Source organism: Eulemur rufifrons, chromosome 7 (genome assembly GCF_041146395.1).
Source record: "Eulemur rufifrons isolate Redbay chromosome 7, OSU_ERuf_1, whole genome shotgun sequence".
In the NCBI taxonomy this organism is placed as follows: domain Eukaryota; kingdom Metazoa; phylum Chordata; class Mammalia; order Primates; family Lemuridae; genus Eulemur; species Eulemur rufifrons.
The window spans coordinates 145,385,377-145,408,541 of NC_090989.1; the positions used below are offsets into that span (position 1 = coordinate 145,385,377).

General features: G+C 39.5%; 1 protein-coding gene across 1 annotated transcript in view; it reads right to left on the reverse strand.

Annotated features, from left to right (window-relative positions):
- Positions 1-7,455: 7,455 nt before the first annotated feature.
- SCN11A (sodium voltage-gated channel alpha subunit 11) overlaps positions 7,456-23,165 on the reverse strand; it is an 82,127-nt gene continuing 66,417 nt past the window's right edge. The window contains exons 22-26 of the mRNA XM_069473459.1: positions 22,999-23,052; positions 19,476-19,617; positions 15,665-15,765; positions 11,408-11,678; positions 7,456-8,483 (exon numbers count right to left, since the gene is read on the reverse strand). Of these exons, the coding sequence (XP_069329560.1) occupies positions 7,456-8,483; positions 11,408-11,678; positions 15,665-15,765; positions 19,476-19,617; positions 22,999-23,052 (1,596 nt within the window). The remainder of the gene's footprint in view (positions 8,484-11,407; positions 11,679-15,664; positions 15,766-19,475; positions 19,618-22,998; positions 23,053-23,165) is intronic.

Below are 23,165 nucleotides of genomic sequence, written 5' to 3' on the forward strand. Positions count from 1 at the left end.
TTATGTCTTTTGCCAGCATATACAATCATATTTCTTTCCCAATCCATTTGGATGCCTTCTACTTTTTCTTGCTTTATTTCCCTTGCTAGAATCTTCTGTTCTATATTGAGTAAAAGTGATATACGCAGACTTCTTTGCCTTGTTTCTGATCTTAAGGGGAAAGTACATCAGCATGTAATTAGCTCTCATTTACTTTGTGTCCTTCTTCAGTTGAGGAAGTTTCCTTATATGCCCAATTTGCTGAAATCTAAGAGCATTTTTTTTAAAGTTAAGGAATGGATGTTAGATTTTGATAAATGACATTTTTCCATGTGTTGAGATGATCATATGTTTTTTCTTTTTTAGTTCATTAATATGATGCATTACTCTGATTGCTTTTCAATTAGATCAACCATGTATTTCTGGGATAAATCCCACTTTATGAGAATATATTTTTAAAATTATATTTCTGAATTTGATTTGCTAAATTTTGTAAAAGATCTTTTAATCTATGTTCATGAAGGATATTGGTTTGTAGTTTTCTTTTCTTGATATGTCTTTGGTTTTTATATCAGGCTAATGCTGGCCTCCTAGAATGAATTGAAAATATTTCCACTTCTTCAACTTTTTGGGAAAGTTTGTGTAGAAATGGAATTATTTTTTCCTTTGATATATGATAGCTTTCATACCATCTGAAGCTATCTGACCTGGAATTTTCTTCACGGAAAAAGTTTTAACTACAAATTCAATTTTTAAAATAAAGCTAGCATTATTAAAGTTATTTCTTCTTGAGTGAGATTAGTTTGTATCTTTTAAGGAATTTATCCACTTCATCTAAATTGTTGAGTTTATCAGAATAAAATTGTTTGTGATAACCCCTTATTTTCCTGTTATTATCTATAGAATCTGTGGCAATACCACTGCTCTTACTCCTAGCATCGGTCATTTATGTCTCTTCTTTTTTTTCCTGGTCAGTGTAGCTAGAACTTTATCACTTTTATTGATCTTCCAAAAAAGCCAGCTTCTGGTTTCATTGATTTTTCTCTATTATTTTTCTGCTTTCCATTTCATTAATTTCTCTCTTATCTTTATTATTTAAGTTCTTCCGTTTTCTTTGGGTTTAGTGTACTCTTCTTTTTTATGTTTGTTATGATGGCAGCTGAAGCCATTGATTTGGGAACTTTCTTTTTTTTTTTTTTTTTTTTTTTTTTTTTTGTTGAGACAGAGTCTCACTTTGTTGCCCAGGCTAGAGTGAGTGCCGTGGCATCAGCTTAGCTCACAGCAACCTCAGACTCCTCGGCTTAAGCGATCCTACTGCCTCAGCCTCCCGAGTAGCTGGGACTACAGGCATGCGCCACTATGCCCGGCTAATTTTTTCTATATAGATTTTTAGTTGTCCATATAATGTCTTTCCATTTTTAGTAGAGACGGGGTCTCGCTCAGGCTGGTCTCGAACTCCTGACCTTGAGCAATCCACCCGCCTCGGCCTCCCAGAGTGCTAGGATTACAGGCGTGAGCCACCGCGCCCGGCCTGGGAACTTTCTTTTTTTAAACATAGCATTTAGTGCTGTACATTTATCTCTAAATATTGTTTTAGCTGTATCCCACACATTTTCATATGTTGTGTTTTTAATTGAGTTAGAAATCAACAACAGAAAGGTATGTAGAAACTGGAAACTATAAATAACATACTCCTGCTCACGCCTGTAATCCTAGCACTCTGGGAGGCCGAGGTGGGCGGATCGTTTGAGCTCAGGAGTTCGAGACCAGCCTGAGCAAGAGCGAGACCCCATCTCTACTAAAAATAGAAAGAAATTATATGGACAGCTAAAAATATATATAGAAAAAATTAGCCGGGCATGGTGGTGCATGCCTGTAGTCCCAGCTACTCGGGAGGCTGAGACAGGAGGATCGCTTGAGCTCAGGAGTTTGAGGTTGCTGTGAGCTAGGCTAACGCCACGGCACTCACTCTAGCCTGGGCAACAGAGTGAGACTCTGTCTCAAAAAATAAATAAATAAATAAATAAATAAATAACATACTCCTAAATAACTCATAGTTCAAAGATGAAGTCAAAAGGGAAATTAGAAAGTACTTTGAACTAAAGTTGATTTCTAACTCAATTCCATTGTGATATAATAACGTATTTTTAAGATTTAAATATTTTTAAATTTATCGAGACATTTTATGGCCCTATCTTGGTAAAAGTTCTACAGGTACTTGAAAATAATGTGTATTTTGCTCTTGTTGAATTCTACAAATATCAATTAGATTAAGTTGGCTGACAGTTTTGTTCAAGTCTCCCATACCTTTCTATATTCTTACCCAATCCCGGAGCCGTCACTCTTAGCTCCAGGCAGGCCATTTCCCTTGTTGGGTAAGTCTCGCTAGGTTGGTGAGCCATCCCTTGAGCCTCTGCTGCGCTCTCATGGAGTAGTAGAAACCTCTCCTTTCGAACTTTAGTGCTAAAATGGGTGATTCAGGACCTTATTGAGACCTCCATTTAGATCCAAAGAAAATTTTTTCTCAAGTATTTCACTTTAAAGCATTAATTTATGAGGAAATCTATTGAGGAGTCTGACTACGATTCCTCAATATGAGCCATCAGTGTGATTTGGCTCCAGAAGTGATTTTAAAATATAGGAAGAACTTAGAGTATGGAAAGGGGGTAAGGGAACTTGAAGCTGTGTTGTCACAGCAGATACACTATTTTTACTGAGCCTGTATATTCATTCAGAGTATCTTGAGTTAGGGGATTGAAGGAGATTAGAAGAAGCTACATTAGTAACCCTAGGATACCTCTTGGTACCATTACTGTCTGACTAGCACACTTACAGTCTACATTAATAGAGGTATATTGTCCAAAAGTAGGAGATAGTCCACTATCTCCTGGGCACCTGGTTTTAGAGGAGATAGATTACCCAGAATTTTTCTGAAGAAGGAGGGAGAGAAACATAAAAGGATGGAAACTGACAAAATATTCAGGAACCAAATACATCCACACAACTGAGTATATGAACCTTGGAGAGGGAGCATAGAATCTCCTCAAAGCAGGTTTCCACACTGTCAAAAGAACTTTTAAAATATACATTATCTCCGGATGATAAAAATCCCAAGGTTGCCCCAGAAATGGATGTTGAAAGGCTCACAGACACTACCAGGAAAAGCCCATTCCCTCTCTTGGACATCAATCATGGCGTCCTTTTTGTCTGTGGAGCAGTGCAGTGCAGTGGTTGGTGCCTGGATTTGAATCCTGACAGGGCCACTTATTGGCTACGTAGCCTTGAACAAGTCTGTTATTTTTTCTACATGCCTCAGTTTCCTCATGTGTATAATGAAGGTTAAAAATTGTTTCTACCTACTAGAGCTGTTATAAAGGAGTAACGCTGGTAAAGTGGCTACCTGACCCAGAATGAGTGCTCAATAAATGTGAGCTCTTGTTTTCTCAGTGCCACTTCCACTACTCCTTGTGTGTCAAGGGACAGGATTGCCCATTCAATGACCCTGGAGGTTCTGTCTGGGTTGCCAGGCAACAAGCTAGCTGGGCTCCCCCTCCTTGAGCAGGAGGAGCTGCACAGGATTTCAACTTCCCCAAGGGCATTGGGTACTAGTGGCTGACATTCCAAGACTGCTCCCTGGAACAGCTGGCTCCTGAGCCTGATTATTTATAAGGCAGGCTCTCATCCTTGCCCTATAAAAAGGTAGAGGAGTCGAGGGATGGGATCTGTTCCTGGATCCTGCATGCTTCTTGGTGGAAGGGATGAAAAGGTGGGACTTTGCATCACATTTTGTTGACTGAATTTTCCAGTGATGCCTGCTCTGTGCCTATAATATGTGTCATGGTATTTACCTTCACCTACTTCCGCACATCCTTCTCTGAACTGTCTCACTCCTCTTCATCTTTATTCTCTGAAAGCATGCCCCCACAACCCCCAGGGAAAGTCCTCTGCCTCCTTCCAGATCTGGGTATGCTCTCTCTCCCAGGACATCATCTGCTCCTGGAGTTCCAGACTCACTCTTGTGCCGAGGACTCCTCTCCACACCTGTCCTCAAGTTCTAGTCCTGGCTGGGCATCATAATTTGGACCTGGCATCTTAAACCTTTAAAATATTTAAAATTGAATTAATTTTTAGGTTTTCTTTCTCCTTAGCTATGAAACAAACAAAAAGAAAAACAACAACAAAAAAACTCTTGCTCCTCATATACTTATTAACTTGGTAACTTGTACTATCATCTATTCTGTCACCCTGATCCAAAATCCTAAGGTTCCCCCAGACTCCTGCCACACGGCCAGTCAGTTGGCACAAGCATCCTAGAATCACACCACATTGCTCCCACCTCCTTCCTGGCTCAGTGCCTCTTCACCGCCAGGAATGGTCTCGTTCTCCATTCCACTTTGCACGCCCTGTGCAGTTGATTTTCCTTCCCTGCTCAAACACCTTCAATGCCTCACTCTGGCATTTGAGGCTCTCTACAGACAGTCCATTTCTAAGCTTCAGTTGCTGCTGCTGTACTGTCTATACCCTATGTCCAGTCAATTGGGTAACTCAGACTTCCTCACACTTTCTAGCTTCCATGGTGCTGCCCGTGCTGCCTCCTCTGCTTCAAACACCCTCCCAAACCATTTGCACCTGTCAAAATCCTACACACCTGTCAAGTGCATCTCAGATATCCCTCTCTCACGAAGCTTTCCTGTGAGCTTGTCTCCATTCACATCCTCAGAGCAGAGGCATGTCCCTGGTTCATGGCACTTGTTATGTTGTATTATATTATCATCACATAAGCACTCATCTCATTCTCCTGACGAGCATATATGCCCTTGAGGCTAAGGACCACTGATTAGAAGCAGTTTACACAAATGTATTGCGTTGGTCCTCAGGAATATGTCTGTTGATTGACTTGTGCAGGGGCTGATTTACCTGGAGAAAAGAAGACTCAGAGGATGAGGGGATTGGTTTCATGTGTCCGGAGGGCTGTTTACCGTGGAAGATCAGTATGTCCCAGGAAAACAGTGCTCAGACCAATATCTCTGCTTCTGGCAGGGGTCCTGGATCCTTGCACAGTGAGCAATATCTCTGGGACTATCTCTATGAGCTTTCTAGCCCTCATCTAGGGTTTGGAAAATTCACCACTTCCTGCCTTGGCCTTCCTCCCCTCAGCCCTCTGGCTCTGTAAAGGCCAGGTTCACACACACCTGGGGTGCAGCATGCTCAGAAAAGAATGAGCTGGACTTAGGCTGCCACCTAGCGAAGGAAGCATGGTTCAACCTCCTGCTAAAGTGAAGCAGATACTGTTCTCTCTCTAGGAGGTGGCTCCAGAAATCCAGCCCTGGGCAAATGGAATCATGTCAGGGTGGACAGGTGCGTGGGGTGTGGGGAACGAATCTTCTATGCAGAACAGTTCACGTCCCTAAATAGTAGTCTGGAATGGGCAAGACCATGTCCTTCCAAATCCTCCGTTATCTCTAGCCAAGAAGTACCCTTACTGGAATGATGACCAGCCATCATTTTCAGAAAACTTGGTAGGAGTCTATAAAACACCCAGAGCTCATAATCAAGGGCATCTTTTAAGGGAGCTATAGGTCATTCCTGGTGCTTCAAGAAGAACTTTCCATGAGGTCTTCACAGTATTGCACAAGAGCCCCATGGCCCAACTCAAAATGGGACCGCCCACTCCCCCTTCCCTAGCATGGCGCAAAGGCTCAGGCTCTACCAGGCACACGCCTGTGTGCAGGTCACTCAGCTTCTCTGAGCCTCAGTTTTCTCATTTTTAAATGGGATATACCTTCCTCATTGAGTTTTTAAGAGATACAAATGAGATTATTCATGACAAATGCTTAGCCAGTGCCTGATGGGTGGCAGCCACAAAATAAATACTAGACAATGATATTATTACTACTTTCCCCAATGCTCCAGAGCACAAGGCTGCCTGCAAAACTCACAAAACTCAGGCTCTGGATATGAATACATCATCATGTTAGATCTTGTACACATTGAAAATAATCACCCCGCAGCCCAGCCTGGATCCAGCTGCCCTTTCTTCCTTCTGCTGGACAGTGTGGGTAGGTGGGAAGCTCAGACCGCAGACTCCAGGCTGCTGACAGACACGTCAGCTCTTCCTGCCTGTCTGAGATACAGGATTCCATGGCTATTTCTGAGGTTTTCCTCTACACCTAGATTGTCATAATGTAGGCTCTTTGCCCCTAGTCCAGCCTCTTTGGCGGCTGAAAGCCTAATTCCTTGTTTGGCCTCTTAGTGTCTCCAGTTTTTAGGGAAGCAGGGAAGTCTTGGGCTACTCCTGGGGCCAAGTCCTTCTGATGGGCCTTGAGTTTTTCTCTGGGCTGGATTTCATGAAAGCTTTCAGCCAGAACTGAGTGCAGGGCTCATCACATGGCTAAGACCAGTGGCTAAGAAGTATGTTTTTAGCTCCCCCACCCTGTGGCCCAGGTGTTGCTAAGAGGGTGTTCTCTCCATCCAGGGGTCCCACTGCAAATATTTTAACCAGTCAAGCAGGGCTCTCTCATGAGTTCCAGCAAGTGGTGTGCTGGAGCCAGCTCGGACCAGCTCTTGAGAACTTGTTACAAGCGTCTCTTCCTAACTCCGTATCTGGTAACATCATGTTGGTGGCTTGAAATCAGCCACGATGGCAGCATTCACACCACAGAGATGAGTGAATGCTACAAAGCATGGCTTTCTTTTTCCCTGAAGAGCCAATGGTTAAATACTTATCAGACACACAGCTGGATCCAGTCTTTAATTCCAAGCAAAGCACCACATTTAAACCACTACTTATACAACCACTGAACAAGAGGGAAGTATTAGTGTACTGGCTTAAAGAAACATAAACTGAAAGTCTTGTTTATTTGTTTATTTTCAAAACAGAGATTGTAGCTTGCAAAAGATAGAGTGGTAAATGACAAGTCAAGATTGTGCCTTTAGGTTTGAAATAAACCCCAAATATTTAATGTTGGTAAAAAAAAAAACATTTGCAATAAGATATTCATTTATTGGCAGGCTTCAAGTTTTTTTACTTAGCATGCAAAAGAGCTATGTGATAAACCACACACTTGTATTGGGAAAAACATTAAACAAAGGTCTTTGGGCAATGTACTTAGAAACATATGGAAAAACACACCTTAAAATTTTAATGTGCTTTTTGTTTCTTACTCTTTTGTTTTGACATAATATGAACTGTGTTTCAATCCTAACATTAGCACGTCCTTTGCAGCACATTCTAGTCTCTTCTTTCTTATTAAAGTATACCAGGGGTTAATAATTAGGCAGCCTTATCTTCTATCTCTGTAAGACTCATTTAAAATGAAATAAAAATATATCACTTCATTTAGCTAGAAAACAAATGGAATGGCTAGTTTAGTGAGTCCACTGCTTGTTCTTACACTGAGCTGCAGACCCCTGGGGCTCAGAGGCTATAGAGGCAAGGCTGTGTGTGGCTGTGAGGTAGGGGTGGAGGTGAGGGGCTCAGTCATAGTGGGCCTTGCCCTTGGCCACCCCTGAGCTGGACAAGTCTCCATTGCAAAGAGTCTCAAATGGTGAATGAGGCCTGGTTTCCAAGTCACCCTTGGTCATTTTCCTATACTTTCGAAAGGCCTTTTGAATAATAGCAGCACCTCTTTCCTCTTCCTTTCTCTTGGTGGTGGTGACTATGGGTTCATATAACTTCTTGAAAGGATTGGCTTCCATGAACTTCTCCTCCATCATTGCTTTCATGCTATCCAGGCCGCTGGAGTCACCAAGCACCCTAGTGGTGAAGGCGAAAAGAATATCCATGCAGTGGAGGCGATCTCCACTCACCATGGGCAAGTCCATTACTAGGAATTGAAATTTATTTGGCTTTGCGACACGCAAAGGCTCAGGTAGGGAATCAGCGAAGTCAGAAAGAGCAGAATATCTGATAAACTGTGTTGCTTCTGGGTCAAACTTTTCCCAGACTTCGTAGAATATTTCAAAGTCATCTTCACCCAGAGGGTCCTCACTTTGTTCAGTGGCTGTATTGAAGTTCTCTAAAATCACAGCAATATACATGTTGACAACAATGAGAAAGGAGATAATGATGTAACTGACAAAGTAGGTTGTGGCTATGACAGGGAGGTGGCGACAGTTGTCTGGGGAGGAATTACAGTTTTCGGATCGCAGCATGGGCTTGAGGAGGGCATCCCAACCTGCTGACGTGGTTATCTGGAAGAGACAGAGCATGCTGCTGGCAAATGTTTGGAAGTTGAATATGTCATCAATTCCAGACCCTGGCTTCACTTCGGAAAAACAGTTCATACCAAAAATGGCATAAATAAACATCACCAGAAAGAGTAGAAGACCGATATTGAATAGAGAGGGGAGAGACATCATCAGAGCAAAGAGGAGAGTCCTAATTCCTCGGGCTGCACGCACAAGTCTCAGGATTCGGCCAATCCGAGCCAAGCGGACAACTCTGAAGAGCGTCGGAGGGAAAGGAATGTGCTCCTGGTGTTCCAAGGCAGAAATCATTGTACCTCAGGAGAAAGAAGGGTCAATAAATTTCCAGCAGGCACACTGGTTTCAGACCCAGCCTGTCTCCCACCTAAGAATCTTACTGGGGCCAACTTTTTATACATACTTTGTGATTTATGCACACAACTAAGAATTTTCTTTACCAATATCAGGGAAAATATCTATCCGTACCTTAACTTGGAAAATAATTTCCAAAGGCCAATTTTATATGGGACTTTATATGGGAGAGGATGTCTAAAATATTGATGACAAGGAAAGGAATGCAGTTTACAAGAGGCTATTTTGTGAATTATCTCATGTACTTAAAGTATATTATCTATGTTGAGTTCTTAAAGCCACTTATGGAGAAAAAATTACAATAGGTTTCTGTACTTACTGAATATGTAGAATGTAAAAGAGATAAACTACAGCTTGAGTCTTTTAGATTAGAGTGCAAAGAGAAATTTCTGTTGTTGAAGTTAGCTTGAGCCTGAGCTGCTGGTGGAAATTATGAACCTCTGACTCCAAAGTTCTACTCCAAAGGGGAGGTTCTTATTTGTTTGGAGGAATTTGAATACAGCCCTGCTACAGGTGAAGACTTATCTGCTGAAAGAGCCACAATGTACGTAGGGCTAGAGGCAGATGGCAGCACTGGAATGCTCATCTTCAGGCTAAAGGTGCCCATGGGTCTTGCATATTTACCATTATGCTCACTCCTGAAGTCCAAACTCAAAAAGCCCAAGGGACAAAATTGGGAGTTATTTCCTCTGCTGCTATGAACACCCCAGAAATGGCATCTCAAGCAGAGGTTTGTGCAAACAGCTGAATATTGGCCTAAAATGTCACCCTGTTCTCTCATTGCCTGCCCTACAAGCAAGTGATACATGGATTTAAATAACCCACATTTTGGCTGGAACATGCTTGCTATGTGTAAACATAGCCTTTTTCTTGTTCTGAGGGTCCTCTAAGGTCATTAGGGGTCACAGGTAGTCAAAATGCTTCTGCCAGTACCTAGTGACTAAACAGAACTAGTTGATGATATATTTCACTGACTGCCCAATTATGCTAAAGCACTTTAACTCATACATTAATTGGAAAGTCAAATATGGTAAGATATGAAATTTATTAAATGCTAGTTTAGCAACAACTGGAGGAGGTCCATGATTTAAGGCCTACCACCTCCACAAATATTTCTTTGGCTAATCAAGCCCATAGTAATCTGTCCTTTCTCTGAGCTCAGTTCTGTGAACCGTGTGATTTGGTGTTCGATTACTTCCTCTATCTTCTTCTGACACTTTAAGGCTAGTAGGTTTTAATACCTCAACTGAATTGTTAACTCCTAGACAGAGATGGACTTCAAGTCACACTCATTTTGTATTTCTCTAAGAGCTTCAGAAACAGCTTGGGAAAGTATTGAGGCTGGACGTTGGATGGCAGACCTACTGGCAAAGGCACATAAAATTCTGCCTACGCTGGTGAGCAGGATTTGGCTTAACGTGGATTTTCTCATCCATTGGAGCAAAATGCTGTACAGCACATGTAACTGCAATTGTCTAGCAGCTGTTCAAAGGACAGAAGTCAGAGATATTCACACAAACCCAAAAACTGCACAATGCCTGGCACTGTGGAAGGAAGAAACTGCTCTTCACCTATCAGAGGAAGGGCTCTTTGAGCTCCCCGGGGGCTGCCTCAGACTCATCCTACCACCATTAGTTCTACCTGTTTTTACTTCTGTCAGTTTTGCCAGGACTTGTGATTAGAATTGACTGAGAAAAATCAAAGGTCTATTTAACCACAAACACACAGAAGAATCTAGTGCTAAACTTTATCAACATTAACTTCATGGCTTAGAAACCAGAACACACTACGCACTGTAGCTTTTTTTTGTTTTTGTTTGTTTTTTTTGCTCTCTGAAACATCTGCAGTGCAGCAGCAGCAGTAGGAACCAAAATATTTTGATCCAACATATCTCTTTGATGTATCCTTTCTGAGACTGCACCAAAGCTTCTACTTGTAATATCAGTTTTCCTTGTCTTCATTGCTTTTTGAACTATGAGAAGGGCTTCTGGACAGTTTTACGCAATTATAAAAAGTCAAATTAATGGTTTAGTTCAAACCAGACTTCAAAAACCCAGAGTAAACTCTATGGTTCAGCCATGACGAATTTAATTTCAATGCTGATGTGTGCGTGTCTGCGCTTCATAAAAAAGAATATGGCAATAACCCTCTTCCTTCCCTATTCTCCTTCTATAAACCTATAGTTAATCCTGCCTATGGTTAAGAAAAATATAGTCATTATAGAGTGAGGCTAGTTGGTAAATGTATGCGAGCAGTTGATACAAGCATAGTTCACACCGTGGTTTCAGTTAACATGGGGTGTGGGATAAAAGACATGCACTGCTTCTCTGTATCGTACACTCCTGGAAGCCCAATCTAGAGTGGGCCATGGGCCCTGTATAGGAGGTGAGGGAAGGCACGACAATGCCACAGGGGCATAATAATTGTGATCTGGCATCACAAATTACTCACAAATGAACAAAGGAAGAACATGGGCACTAAATACCAAATCCTTAAAACTATAAAAGGCTCATTAGGGCTTATAGTTGCAAAGGAAAGCTAGAACTTTGGCTCAATTACCTGAATAAATCAGGTACCACCACAGAAACTTCCAAGTCATCTTAATTTTGTCTATCTTCATCGAATAAATTATCCACCTAATTATTTAAGTCTCAATTTCAATTGTGTAGACAGGCAAGGGAATGGAAATTACCCCACTTCCTAGCATCTTCCCAGTAGAGAATGGCATTAGTACACCTATTTTTTCAGAAACCACATTGAGCCTAATTTGCTGAGTTGTGGGTAGTTTGGACATACTTAAAACGATAAGTCTTTCGTGTTTACTTCTGGCTCTCAGTTTAAAGCCCCTCTGGCTGCTGATTTTACTTACTAACAATAGAAAGAACCACGATCACACAATCAAATAAATTCCAGCCATTGATGAAGTAGTATTGCCTCAAAGCAAAGATTTTGATGAGACACTCTATTGTAAAGATGACCACAAAGGCCAGGTTGAGACGCTCAAGGATGAATTTCGTGTTTGCAGGTTGGTTATCTGATTCAGCCATCATGCTAATCATGTTTAGGATAATGAGACTTATGATGACGATGTCAAAGACTTGGTTTGTTACTAGGTCAAACACGACACCTTGACATTTGTTCTAAGGAAAAAAAAAAGAAATCATAGATCACTTTGAGTTGCAAGAATGAAATCACCTATATTAAAAAGACACATTAATAAAAGAAAGTTTGTTCTTTGTTACAATTAAAGCAGTTCTGTGAAAAACGCACAGACCCCTTATAAAGGGGAAGAAATTCTTACAGAGACCCACTGTTGCCTTATGTATTTTCATTTAAATTTAATTAGATAACTGGTTTTAAGTGCTTAGGCTTACAGCTTTAATTCCATTTTACAACAAAAAATATTAATAAAAAAAGTCTTAGTAACAACATAACTTTGATGTGATTGATGATGTTGCTTTGCTGAAATAAAACAGTGCATGTTGGATTTAATATTAAAAAGATGAACCTTGGTCTCTACGCTTCATCTGTTTTTTTACTTCAGTAATATTAATGCAAAGAATACCTTCGCACACAAGTATGTTGGGCAAAATGGAATTAACATCTCCAAGGCTCCATTTGCCAGTTCAGAATAATCAGAACTTATACTTAACAAAAACTCTGTATTCAAACAATTCTTGAATGCCAATTTTTAAATTCTCATTTACTTTTAGATAATGCTACACAAATGGGATTCTGATCCAATGATTACTAAAATGGAAACAGAAAAACTGATAATTTTATATTACTACTGATGGTGAACTTGCATATTTGTTTCTATATAGATAGCCATACTGTCCATCTATAGTGTGTATATGCTGATGGCTCTAGTATAGGTTCTAACTCAAGTTTGCACACCTAAGCTACCATGTGCAGTGAAATGACTCAATTATTCCATGATTTTCTTTCCTGTAAGTGCTCTGAAGCACTACTTTGTTCTTTACTTAGTGGAAAACTGTTCCTAAACACAAACTTGGGCAGTGAAATTTCATGGCATTCTTGAACTATATGTTGGTTATTTTATTATATGTGCATATGTTGGATTATTTTATATTTTATCATCTAATCAGAGTATCATACACTATTCTATTTAAAGAATTCATAGACCCCTAAGAACATCTTTAGACCCCCTCAGAGATCTGTTATGGTAATCCAGGCAAAAGATAATGTTGGCTTGTGGTGGTGATGGTAGATAAAGACAGAAGCATATAGTTTTAAGAGCTAACGTGGAGGTAGAAGCAAGAACAGTCAAGAGTGTTTGAAAGTAGTGAGCTGGGGAAAGTTAAGGCTGAGGTTACGGTTTCTGGTTGATGAAACCATTTAATCAGCCAGAGAATAGAGGATGAGGAGTATCGAAGGAAGATGAGGAGATCTGTCCTGAGCATGTTGAGATGGAGGTGCCAGTGGGGCATCCCGGGGCCAATTTACTTCTCCAGGAGCAGGTAGAAGTACGGGTTTGGAGCTTGGGGCAGAAGCTGCAATGCAGATATGGAGTTTAATGGCATTAATACTGACATTTATTAAACCCATGAGAGTAAATCATATCATTCAGGGAGAGCAGGAACAATGAGAAGAAGGATGGTAGGGACAGCACTGGGGGGACACACATTTTAATTGGTCACTTTCAAACCATGAGCCAGGAGCCCTAAGGCTTGTATTGAGGAGCCTGGAGAAGACACTTAAAAGCCAAGTGCTTTTCCTATATGAGAATGCATCTGGGAAGTCAGAAAGGAGCTGGAGAAAAGATACTCTTAAGGGCACAGTCCAGGGAAGTAGAATAAGGGGCAAAAAGAAATACGAGGAAGGGTGAGCATTGATTTTATAGTTATCTCTCACATTTAGACAAATAAAGGAAATTAAGTTTATAAATTACCTAAAGTGTTAGATGATCAAAAAGCATTCAGTGTCACTTTAGAATGTATAGACTCCTATACTGTAGTATGAATTTTTAAGCAAGTAATGAAGCCACCCTGTGGGGATGCTTCAGGAGAAATCAGAAATGATTCTAAATCCCTTGGTTTATTGCTGGAAATGAAATGCATCAATGCTCAGCCTAAAACAGCTGAATTTCCCTCTCTATGCAATTGCTATTCATTTGTTCCAAAGGTCAAAAGATAATATTTAGATTTTAGGGATTTAAAAAAAAATCTCTGGGGGAGATAAAGTCATGGGTCAAGAGCTAACTGTTGATTTGAATTCTTAGTTCAGACTGAAGGACTTCTGGAGATATGTTGGATTTATCTCATGCAACACTGCTCTCTGGAATACAGAAGCTAAGATAAATGTGCAGCGTTAACTGGTGAGATTGTACTTGGTTATCAGAATCACTCATTGAAGGTTTCATTGCTGAACTACAGCTATACAAGGAGGGCTGTGACTTGGCACCTACGCCCAGATGAGCCATGTGATAAACATTCTGCAAAAGATAGTTAAGGAGTGCAGGTGGCAGCTTTCCTGTGGTAAAGTAGTCCACACTCACTTTCTGTTCATCTCTTGCAGCCCAGCAAGCCCTGTGCAGAAGAAGGGCCAGGAATCTGCGTCTGTGCTGTTGCAACTTCTGTGTGGCTGTGTGCTGAATTGCTTGACAGACACTGGTAAATATGTGGGAACATGTTGTGTCTTGTGAGTCTTTTAGTTAGTTCCAATCCTAGGACCAACTGGTATTGAGCCAGTGGTTGTGTAGCATAAACAAAAATTCTCTTTTTCTTTTTATGTTGGCTCAAGTTCAAATAAGGATTTCAAAGTGAAATTTGTACTAGAAAGTGAGATTGGTATTTAAAAGCTAGATTCAACTGAGGTAAATTGAAGTTTCATATACTGTTGACAAATTTAACCTCTCCAAATACAATTTTGTCATTAACCCTATGGTCAAAATCTCTTACCATGTAAAGGACAAATTCTAAATACTTGGCTCTAACATTCACAGACATTTTTAGTGCAACAAAAATATTTAATCTTAGTAGAATGAAATCTGTTTGTGCTCTAAAATATATATTTTTTCATTCAATAAATAATTACCGAGAACACACTTTATGCCAATCTATATTCTGAGTGCTGGGAATAGCAGTAAATTAGACATATCTTTGATCCTTTGAGGTCTTGTGTTTGAATGAAAATCTCCAAATCCTCTACATGTTTGAGATTGCAAGCTCTTCTTCCATACTGCTTTCTCTGACTTTTAAGCCCCTGCCAACCCTCCCTGCCTTGAAAGCTTTCAAACTCACTGGTCAGAGCCACCAACGGTGCCTGCTGTACTACTTTATAATTTAATGTTCTCAAATATGTATATAGCATCTCAGCTCCTTAATTAGACTGCAAACACGGAGCAGCACTGAGTACTGCCTCTGTCTCGCCCTGTAGTGCCTGACACGACAGGATTCACAGAGAGCTGGGGCAGCAAACTATGGCCCGCAGGCCAAACCCAGCCAACCACCTGTTTTTGCACAGCCCATGAATGAGTTTTACATTTTTGAATGTTTGGGGAAAAAATCAAAAGAAGAATAAAATTGCGTGACATGAAAATTATATGAAATCCAAATTTCCATGTCCCTAATTAAAGTTGTGTTGGAACACAGCCGTGTTCGTCTGCTCGTCTGTTCTGTGGCTGCTTTTGTGCACAACAGCAGAGTTGAGTAGCAGCAGCACAGACCATATGGCCAGCAAAGCCTAAAATATGTACTATCTGGCTCCTTAAGAAAAAGTTTGCCAACTCTTGATATACAAAGCTTATCATAAATACTGTAAAGTGGAAATGAGGATGGGTGACCTTAACTTCATACCAAAGATACATTTTAAACTGGTCAAAATTAAGTTCAAACAAATTGCTAAGTTTGTGTTGTTGCAATGAGTATTTACTAAGTACCTACTGCATGTTCGCTAAAAAATAAACTTAAGTTGTTGCCCAGGCTCTTACTATTAAATTTGAATATCTAATTTTCCTAAGGATGTGAGTGTATCTGGGTTTTTGTTGAGCTCTTAGATAATGCTTGTAAACTTGAAAAATAAAGTAGGATGGCAATGCAGAAATATGAATTCCTCACAATCACTCAAGTGACCTATATATTTAGAATCATTCAATTGCTCTCACCAGAGGCCTTGGAATGGGTTTTTGAGGTTTTTTGGATCCTAATTTTTTCATTGCGTTATAGTATTTCTTCTGTTCTTCTGTCAGAAAAATGTCTTGGCCACCTAAGTATAAGAAGAAGATGAGAGCTAATTACCTTTAACAGGTTTTTTTTTCGAATCAAGTTCTGAATTTTTAGAAACAATTTTAAAGTTACATTACATTTCTATTAACAATTCCTAAAATTGCAATGGGAAGCAAAAGAAGCTGGACTCTAAGGAAAGGCTGTAAAGAAACAAGGTTTAAGTTGAGGAATAATGGAGAAATAAGGTTACTTTTATCACTTATGTTTTTACTTTTTGGAACATAAACAAAGATTACAAATTCTTTGCAAACATTGGCAGAATCTTTACAAAAATTGAATATATTTCAGGTTGCATAAATCAAGCCACAATGGACAAAAATAGAAACCAGTTAACAAAAATTTAGACCAAAGTCTCATAAAGTAGCAATTGAAATTCTCCTAAATAATGAACACATATAACATTATTAGTGAAATTGCATTAAATCTGTCCAGAGCCAGTCTCGGGGAAACAAAATAGAGTTTTACATATTTTAACTACTGAGCAAGAAAGGGTATAAAAATGAAGTAGGATTTCATTTCTGGAAATTTGGGGGCAAAATATCTAAAAAATGCTGGATGAAATAGAACAGAATTCTTTTTAAATGTGTAGTTGAATGTGCACAAAAGTAAGGAAAATTTCCAGAGTCTGAAAATGAAGAGATACAAAAGATTTAGTAAATTAGCCCCAAAGCTATGGCTGGCCTAAGAGCATTTGCTAATCTCTGTAAACTAGAATCCCAGGCTTTAATAACTGTAGGGAAGTTGTAGGGGAAAAAAAGGCAGTGGACTTAAGGGAAGGGAAGCACAGAGGTCCCTGCAAGGGACCTAGGACTACCAATAAAAGGATGAAGAAAAAACCCAGAATCTATCTGTTGGCAATGGAAGACAACCAAGAAACTGTCTCAGTCTGGACTATGAGTAAAAATCCAGTCTTTCCTGATAATTTGTGACACCAGGTTTGCACTGATGAGGGTTTGTGGTTTGGATTTACTCCACCAGTATAGACCAAAAATGTGTAGGTTTAGAAGTTAACCTAGAAGTTAATCAGGTTGTTTTGAGAGGATGAGCAAAAATAAGTCTTTTAGTAACCGTATTTGTCATGACAACATTAATAATATTATTCTGAGGCTGTAGTGTCTGTATGTGTGTTGCAGAATACAGAAAATGAGTAATTGTGGAAAGTTGTAATTCTATCATCTCCTGTGCCCTTAAGAACCATGTTTTTCAGTGTGGAAAAGAGGAGATACAGGTGTATCACAGAAGAAGTTAAATGAAAAACTCTGTAGTCCCAACTTTGAATTATCAGTATGCATATTTCCACATATTTTTTATATTCTTGGATTTGAAGTAGCTTTGTCCACTGGAAAGGCCTAGAAATAATGACAACGAGCATTCCACATTGTGGTCTTGGAACATCATCACTTCCCACAAAGAACCCAGCACTTTTTAGAGAAATGGCTGATCTCAGATCTAGGGTGGGAAGAATACAACCTAAGCCTGGAACATCTCAGCATTTCTAAGAACAAGAAAGCTGTCAAATGGGAAGGCTTATATATTTGAATCTGATTTGGAAACAAAACAAAAAAAAACCCCACAAATACAGCTTTAACAGAAATAAATAAATGAAAGAAAGAATTAATAAGGATTTTTTTAAAAATTAAAGGCTTGGAACAATTTGAACATAGACCATATATTTGATGAAGTTGAAGAATTCACATTAATTTTTTTAGGTGTGGTAATGGAATTGTGCTTATGTTTAAAAAGAGATATGTTCTGAAATATTTATGAATGAAATGATGTGATGTCTGTGATTTCCTCCATTAAAAAATCCAGTGGCAGAGTTGAGTAAGAGCATTGATGGCTTAGAACAAGGATGTTCTTAAGTCAATAAATGTTGTACTGGATCGTGGGTATTTTGGTTTTGTTCCAGCGTACTCTTGTGCACATTTGAAATTCTTGAGTAAAACAAAAGCAAAACAAAAGGATGCATGGACTGATCAAAACAAAGATTTCTAACGTAAGTTTAAATCTAAAATCACAAGGGCTGACACCCAAATTGCAAATGTTGATTGCAAGCAGGATGCATATTACAAAGGGGACTCTCCATCGAATACTCCTGAGTAGGAGAAGCCATATAGTTGTGTAACAACAGTGAGTGACTTTCCCAGCAGATGCTAAGAAGGCCAGTTTGTGTCAAGGTACATTTTGGATGAATTACAAGAGTCCAAAAGAAAAATTAGAAAGCCATAAAACAAGCAGGAAAGCAAAAAGTGAGTATTTAGTTACCTGATTTGGGGATTAAAAAAGGCCTCAGTTCATTAAGTGCATGAAAAGAAGCCAAAAAGAACTAGCTTGGGAGTTTGACTCTATAAAAATACTAATGTCTATAAGTCAAAAATGTAAGTAGCAAGCCACAAATTGGACTTACTATTTAAAAAGGCATGAGAAAAAGATGACAATCTCAGTCTTAAAAATAGATAAAGGATATAAACAGATAATTCTTAACGGAAAAATATTTATGGTTATTAACTTGTAAAAAAGTAAATAGCCTCACTAATGATCAAATAAATATAAATATAAAACAATGAGGTAACACTGTCCCCCATCAATCTAGAAAAGATAATAAAAATTATAACAAACAGAATGATGAGAATAGAGTAAACATTCTCATGTCCTGCAGAAAGAAGATACCCCGCACAACATTTCTGCAAGGTCATTTGACAATATGCCTTTAATGCCTTACATATTCTAATTCTGGAAACTTATCCTGAGGAAATAATCAAAGATACACAGAATTTCAAGAATGTTCATGCCTATTTGAGAAGAGAAGAACAGGAAATTTAGAAACAATGTAAATGTACAAAGAGAGGAGAATGATCAGTATAAACTGCAGTCTATCCCATAACATGGGATATAATTCAGCCCTAAAAATTCTTATAGCAAAGATGATTTTATGACACAGGCTCATAATTACTGAGCTCATTAACTACAAAATTAAAAACATAAGGCAATACCAACCCTGTAAAAGGAATATATATCTTGTTGGAAAGTACCTGGAAGGGATTGTACCAAAATGATAAGAGGCATTGTCTAAAGTGGTTATCATTTGGTGGTTACCTTTGGGTGATTTAAATTTTCTTTTTATCTTCCTTAATTTTCCACATTTACTACAAAGCTCCTATGGATTTCAGAGTCACCAAAAAGAGTCACTGTTTATTTACAATGTATTATAACTTCCCTAGCCCAGCCTCTTCTCCAATTATCTTCTTTCCACGTAGATCTGCTGAGGCTTGGGCATTGGGAACCAGGACACAAGTTTGTTGAAAAAGGAGAGTCCATTCTTTTCATAGTGGATAATCAAGTACACTTGAAAGGTTATTAAAATATGAGTATTATGTCATAAATACTAATCTGGTGGTGGTTGTTTTATTAGAGTTTAATTATCAGGCTTAATCTCAACTATAGCAATATCCATTGATTAAGACGGTAAGACAGAGAGTGAAAACAACGACTTCATAAAGCCCAGATGTTTTCAATCCCCTTTCAGCTTCATCTTTGAGGATCTTCACCAGGCAGAAGTTGTAGGTGCCCTCTTTGTTCTCATGCAGATCATAAAGGCTACTTTGCACAACAATCTAGACCAGAATTATGATCCATTAAAGCCCTTTGGAGAACAGAGGTGAAATTACCAAATCAAGACAGCATGCATACTTATCTTTTTCTGCTGTTGGTTGAAGTTGTCAATAATAACACCAATAAAGAGATTCAGAGTGAAGAATGAGCCAAAGATGATAAAAACCACAAAGTAAAGGTACATGTATGAATTCTGCTCAAACCCTGGCTGTTGTCCTTTCTGTTGTGGATTTTTTAATGAGAGAGAGGAAAAAAAAACAATTACTGGAGAAAAATATAAGCAACCTAACTGCCTTATGTAGAAGATCAAAGTGTTTCTCAGCAGCAGCATTGACTACATAGCCTTCTCCCAATAGCTATGGCTCCTGGACTGGGGGTGCGGAGGGCTCTTTTAGTTTCCCCAGCTCAGCTAGAGTGGTACCATGTGGTGGGGAGCTGGGGTGGTAGCACATTGGCCTTTATCTTGTAAGCAATGGGGAATCATTGAAGAGTTGCATGAGAGAGGAGTGACATGATCACATTTGTTTTGTGAAAAAGTCATCCATATAGGATGTCTACATGGGTATGTAATTGGACGGATCCAGCCTGGAGGTGAGGCAACCAGAGAAGGGGCACATTCACCTTGGGCAGAGGTGACTAAACTGCTAACTGTTGTTGAACTACTACATCTTCCATACAGAGCCTACTGTTCTACTTAATTTGTGGTTACGTTCTTCCACTCTTGAATTCCTAATGCCTAGCATTCCTTCTGGTATGTAGATTCTCAACACACATAGAATAAATCCATGAAGGAATGAATGGATAATCAAGCTCCAAAATAGACACAAATTAACTACAACCAAGGTCTCCCAGTTCAACAGCATCTGAAACACCTTTTGCCCAAGTTCTTCACATTGTCATTGGCTTCATGCACTTTGGGGCAGGTGGTGAGAAGATTTCATCTTTTTTCCCCCTGATCATATCAGAGATATAGATATGGGCATTGATAGCTCTGTCATATGTTGAATGTATTTATGAAATTTGTTATTTAACACCCACTACATGGACTAATATAATGGAGGTAATTATCTGAAAATGTGATTGATTTCCCCCTTTTGCCATGAAGAGTATCTGACCTTAGTTCCAGTTGTCTTGAGGCATCCACTCTGTACTAATGCCTGTCCTTTGAACTAATAATGGTCATAAAGACTAATTCTCATTCCTCAGGGCTGCGATATATAACACTACTTGTACCACCTCTACTGCTACTACAGGTTAAGCATCCCTAATCCAAAAATTAAAAAATTGGACAAAAGGTAGGTATTAGTACAGAAACAATGTAATGAAAAGAAATAATTAATATTCAGCACCAGATATTTAAAATAAGATTACCCAGTGGGCTAATAATCTTGCAAGTTAGGTGATTGCCTTGAAATATAAAATGTTTACATTCCTTAATGTCTCTCTTTGGTATATCAGGGCTTGAAGGGGAAGAGTTTTATGGGAGGAAAGAGGAAAGAGAAAGAGGAAAACCCAAAAGCTCACCCCATTCATCCCCAGAGTATTGTGGGAAAAAGAAACAGAGAGGCAGAAAATCAGAGCTACAAGATGTGTGTTCTGATTCTCCCTCTTTGGGTCTGGGGAGGTGGATTGGGGTCGAGTAAATTGAGGGGAACATGGAAGGCAAAGAGGGTGTTCTTGTTTCACTTCTGTGTGTTTCTGGGAGGAAACCGCTGCTGGCAAGGCCTGGGATATATTGGGCAGGCAGGCTGATATAAGGGGCTGGAGTAACATGACTGGACTGAGAGAAGTCTCTCGAACCTCTCTCAGTCCCCATGTGGCTTGGACATGGAGTTGACAGCCATGGACCTCGCATGGTGGGCCTTGTAGCAAAGGATAGGAGTGGACAGCCAGACCAGGGACCAAGTGGAGGATATGGCATAAGTCAGTACCTGAGGGCAGGAGGAGTTGAGGGGAGAATGGCCCACAGTTTCACCAGTTACAGCATCAATATTTGAGGCCATCAGGGTGCTGTGTGGCTGCACAAACAAGTGTCATCACACAAGAAGACAACATACAACAGGTGGCACATACCAGGATGAGCATCAAACAGGCACCCCTCCACACACCTTCTCCTGCCTGTCACTCACTACGGTAGCATATGTAAGCCACACACCTCGTCTATCACACCTGCAAAGCTGTCCTCCTCACTCCCAATCTCTACTTCAAGGCAGATGGATGCCCAAGGCAAACTAGAGTAAAAGTCATGTACTCAAAAAGACAAAAGAAATGAGTACATTAACATTTTAAAAATATTTCCTTTGTTATAAATTATAATAAAAAATTATATTGTATATGTAACTATAAAATTACATTGTATATAAAACTATTACAATATAAATTGTAGTTGTGATAAACAGATATCTACTATTAGCTTTGCCTTTCCAGAAACTTGATTTTATTAACACACCCAGGATTAAGCAAAATCACATTTGTTGCTATGTGTCATCTATATGTTAACTTATGATGACAGTCTATGAATTGATAATGAAAACTAGAATGGCCATAAAGACTAACTCTCATTCTTCAGTGCTGTTGTAACCCTACTCATATCACCTCTACTGCTACTACAGGTTGAGCATCCCTAATCCAAAAATTCAAAATCTGAAATGTTCCAAAATCTAAAACTTTTTGAGCACACAAATGATGCTTACAGGTCATGCTCAAAGTAAATGTTCACTGGAAGAATTTGGATTTTGGATTTGGGAATTAGAAATGCTCAACTGGAAAGCATTATGCAAATATTCCAAAATCTGAAATCCAAAGCACTTCTGGTCCCAAGCATTTTGGATAAGGGATACTCAACCTGTACCAGCTCACATATATTGAACACACTATGTGTCAGGCATCAACTATGCAGACTCTCAAACAGAACAACACACATGTGCTATGACAGGAAAAAATAAACAATTTTTTCCATTGACTCCATTCTTGACTCAACCATCTGCTCACTCTATGGTTTTGGACAACTCTATTCTTTTCTATCCCTCAATTTTCCCTGCTGGAAAATAAAAACTAGAGTAAGATTCCTGAGTACTCTTCAAACTTTGGGAATTTACAATTATTTTTTTCTTTAACTAGAATTCAACAGTTGGCAATCACTAGAGACCCCTCTAGTCTTCAGGGAGCCTGGAGCCATGGGAGGGTCTCTCCTGCTTATATTTAGTCCAGTCTTAACATTTTCCCATAGTTTAAAACAAGTACCCTTAGAAATTTGGCTTCTGCCTGTCCACCCGTTTGGAGAAGAGGTAAGAGGAAAATCAAGGCATACTGTGCTTCTGTTGCTTCTGACTCTATCTCCTACATGAGTGGTTTGCCCTTGGCCATCATGGAGAATGAAGACTGGACTTTAGAGAATACTGGGGTGTTAGATACTCACCAAAGGATGCATAAGAACCCTTTTATCAGGCAATGGTATTTCATAGTGTTTTGTCCCAAGGAAGACAAGGCAGAGAACCCTGGCCCCTGGAACTACGATGCAGGAAGTTCCGGACAGTCCCTATCATCATGATAGTCCTAGTTTGACCCTGACACTTTAGAACATGGTGGAACACAAACTCACCCCTCTGGAATCAACAGCTGCATACATAATATCCATCCAGCCTTTAAATGTTGCCTGCAAAAAAATGCAGAGAAACATGAACATGACTGTAGACTTGCCATCCATAGACACATGCCATGCAAAAGCAGGCAAGGCCCAGTGGGCTGATGAATATAAGATGATGTCTC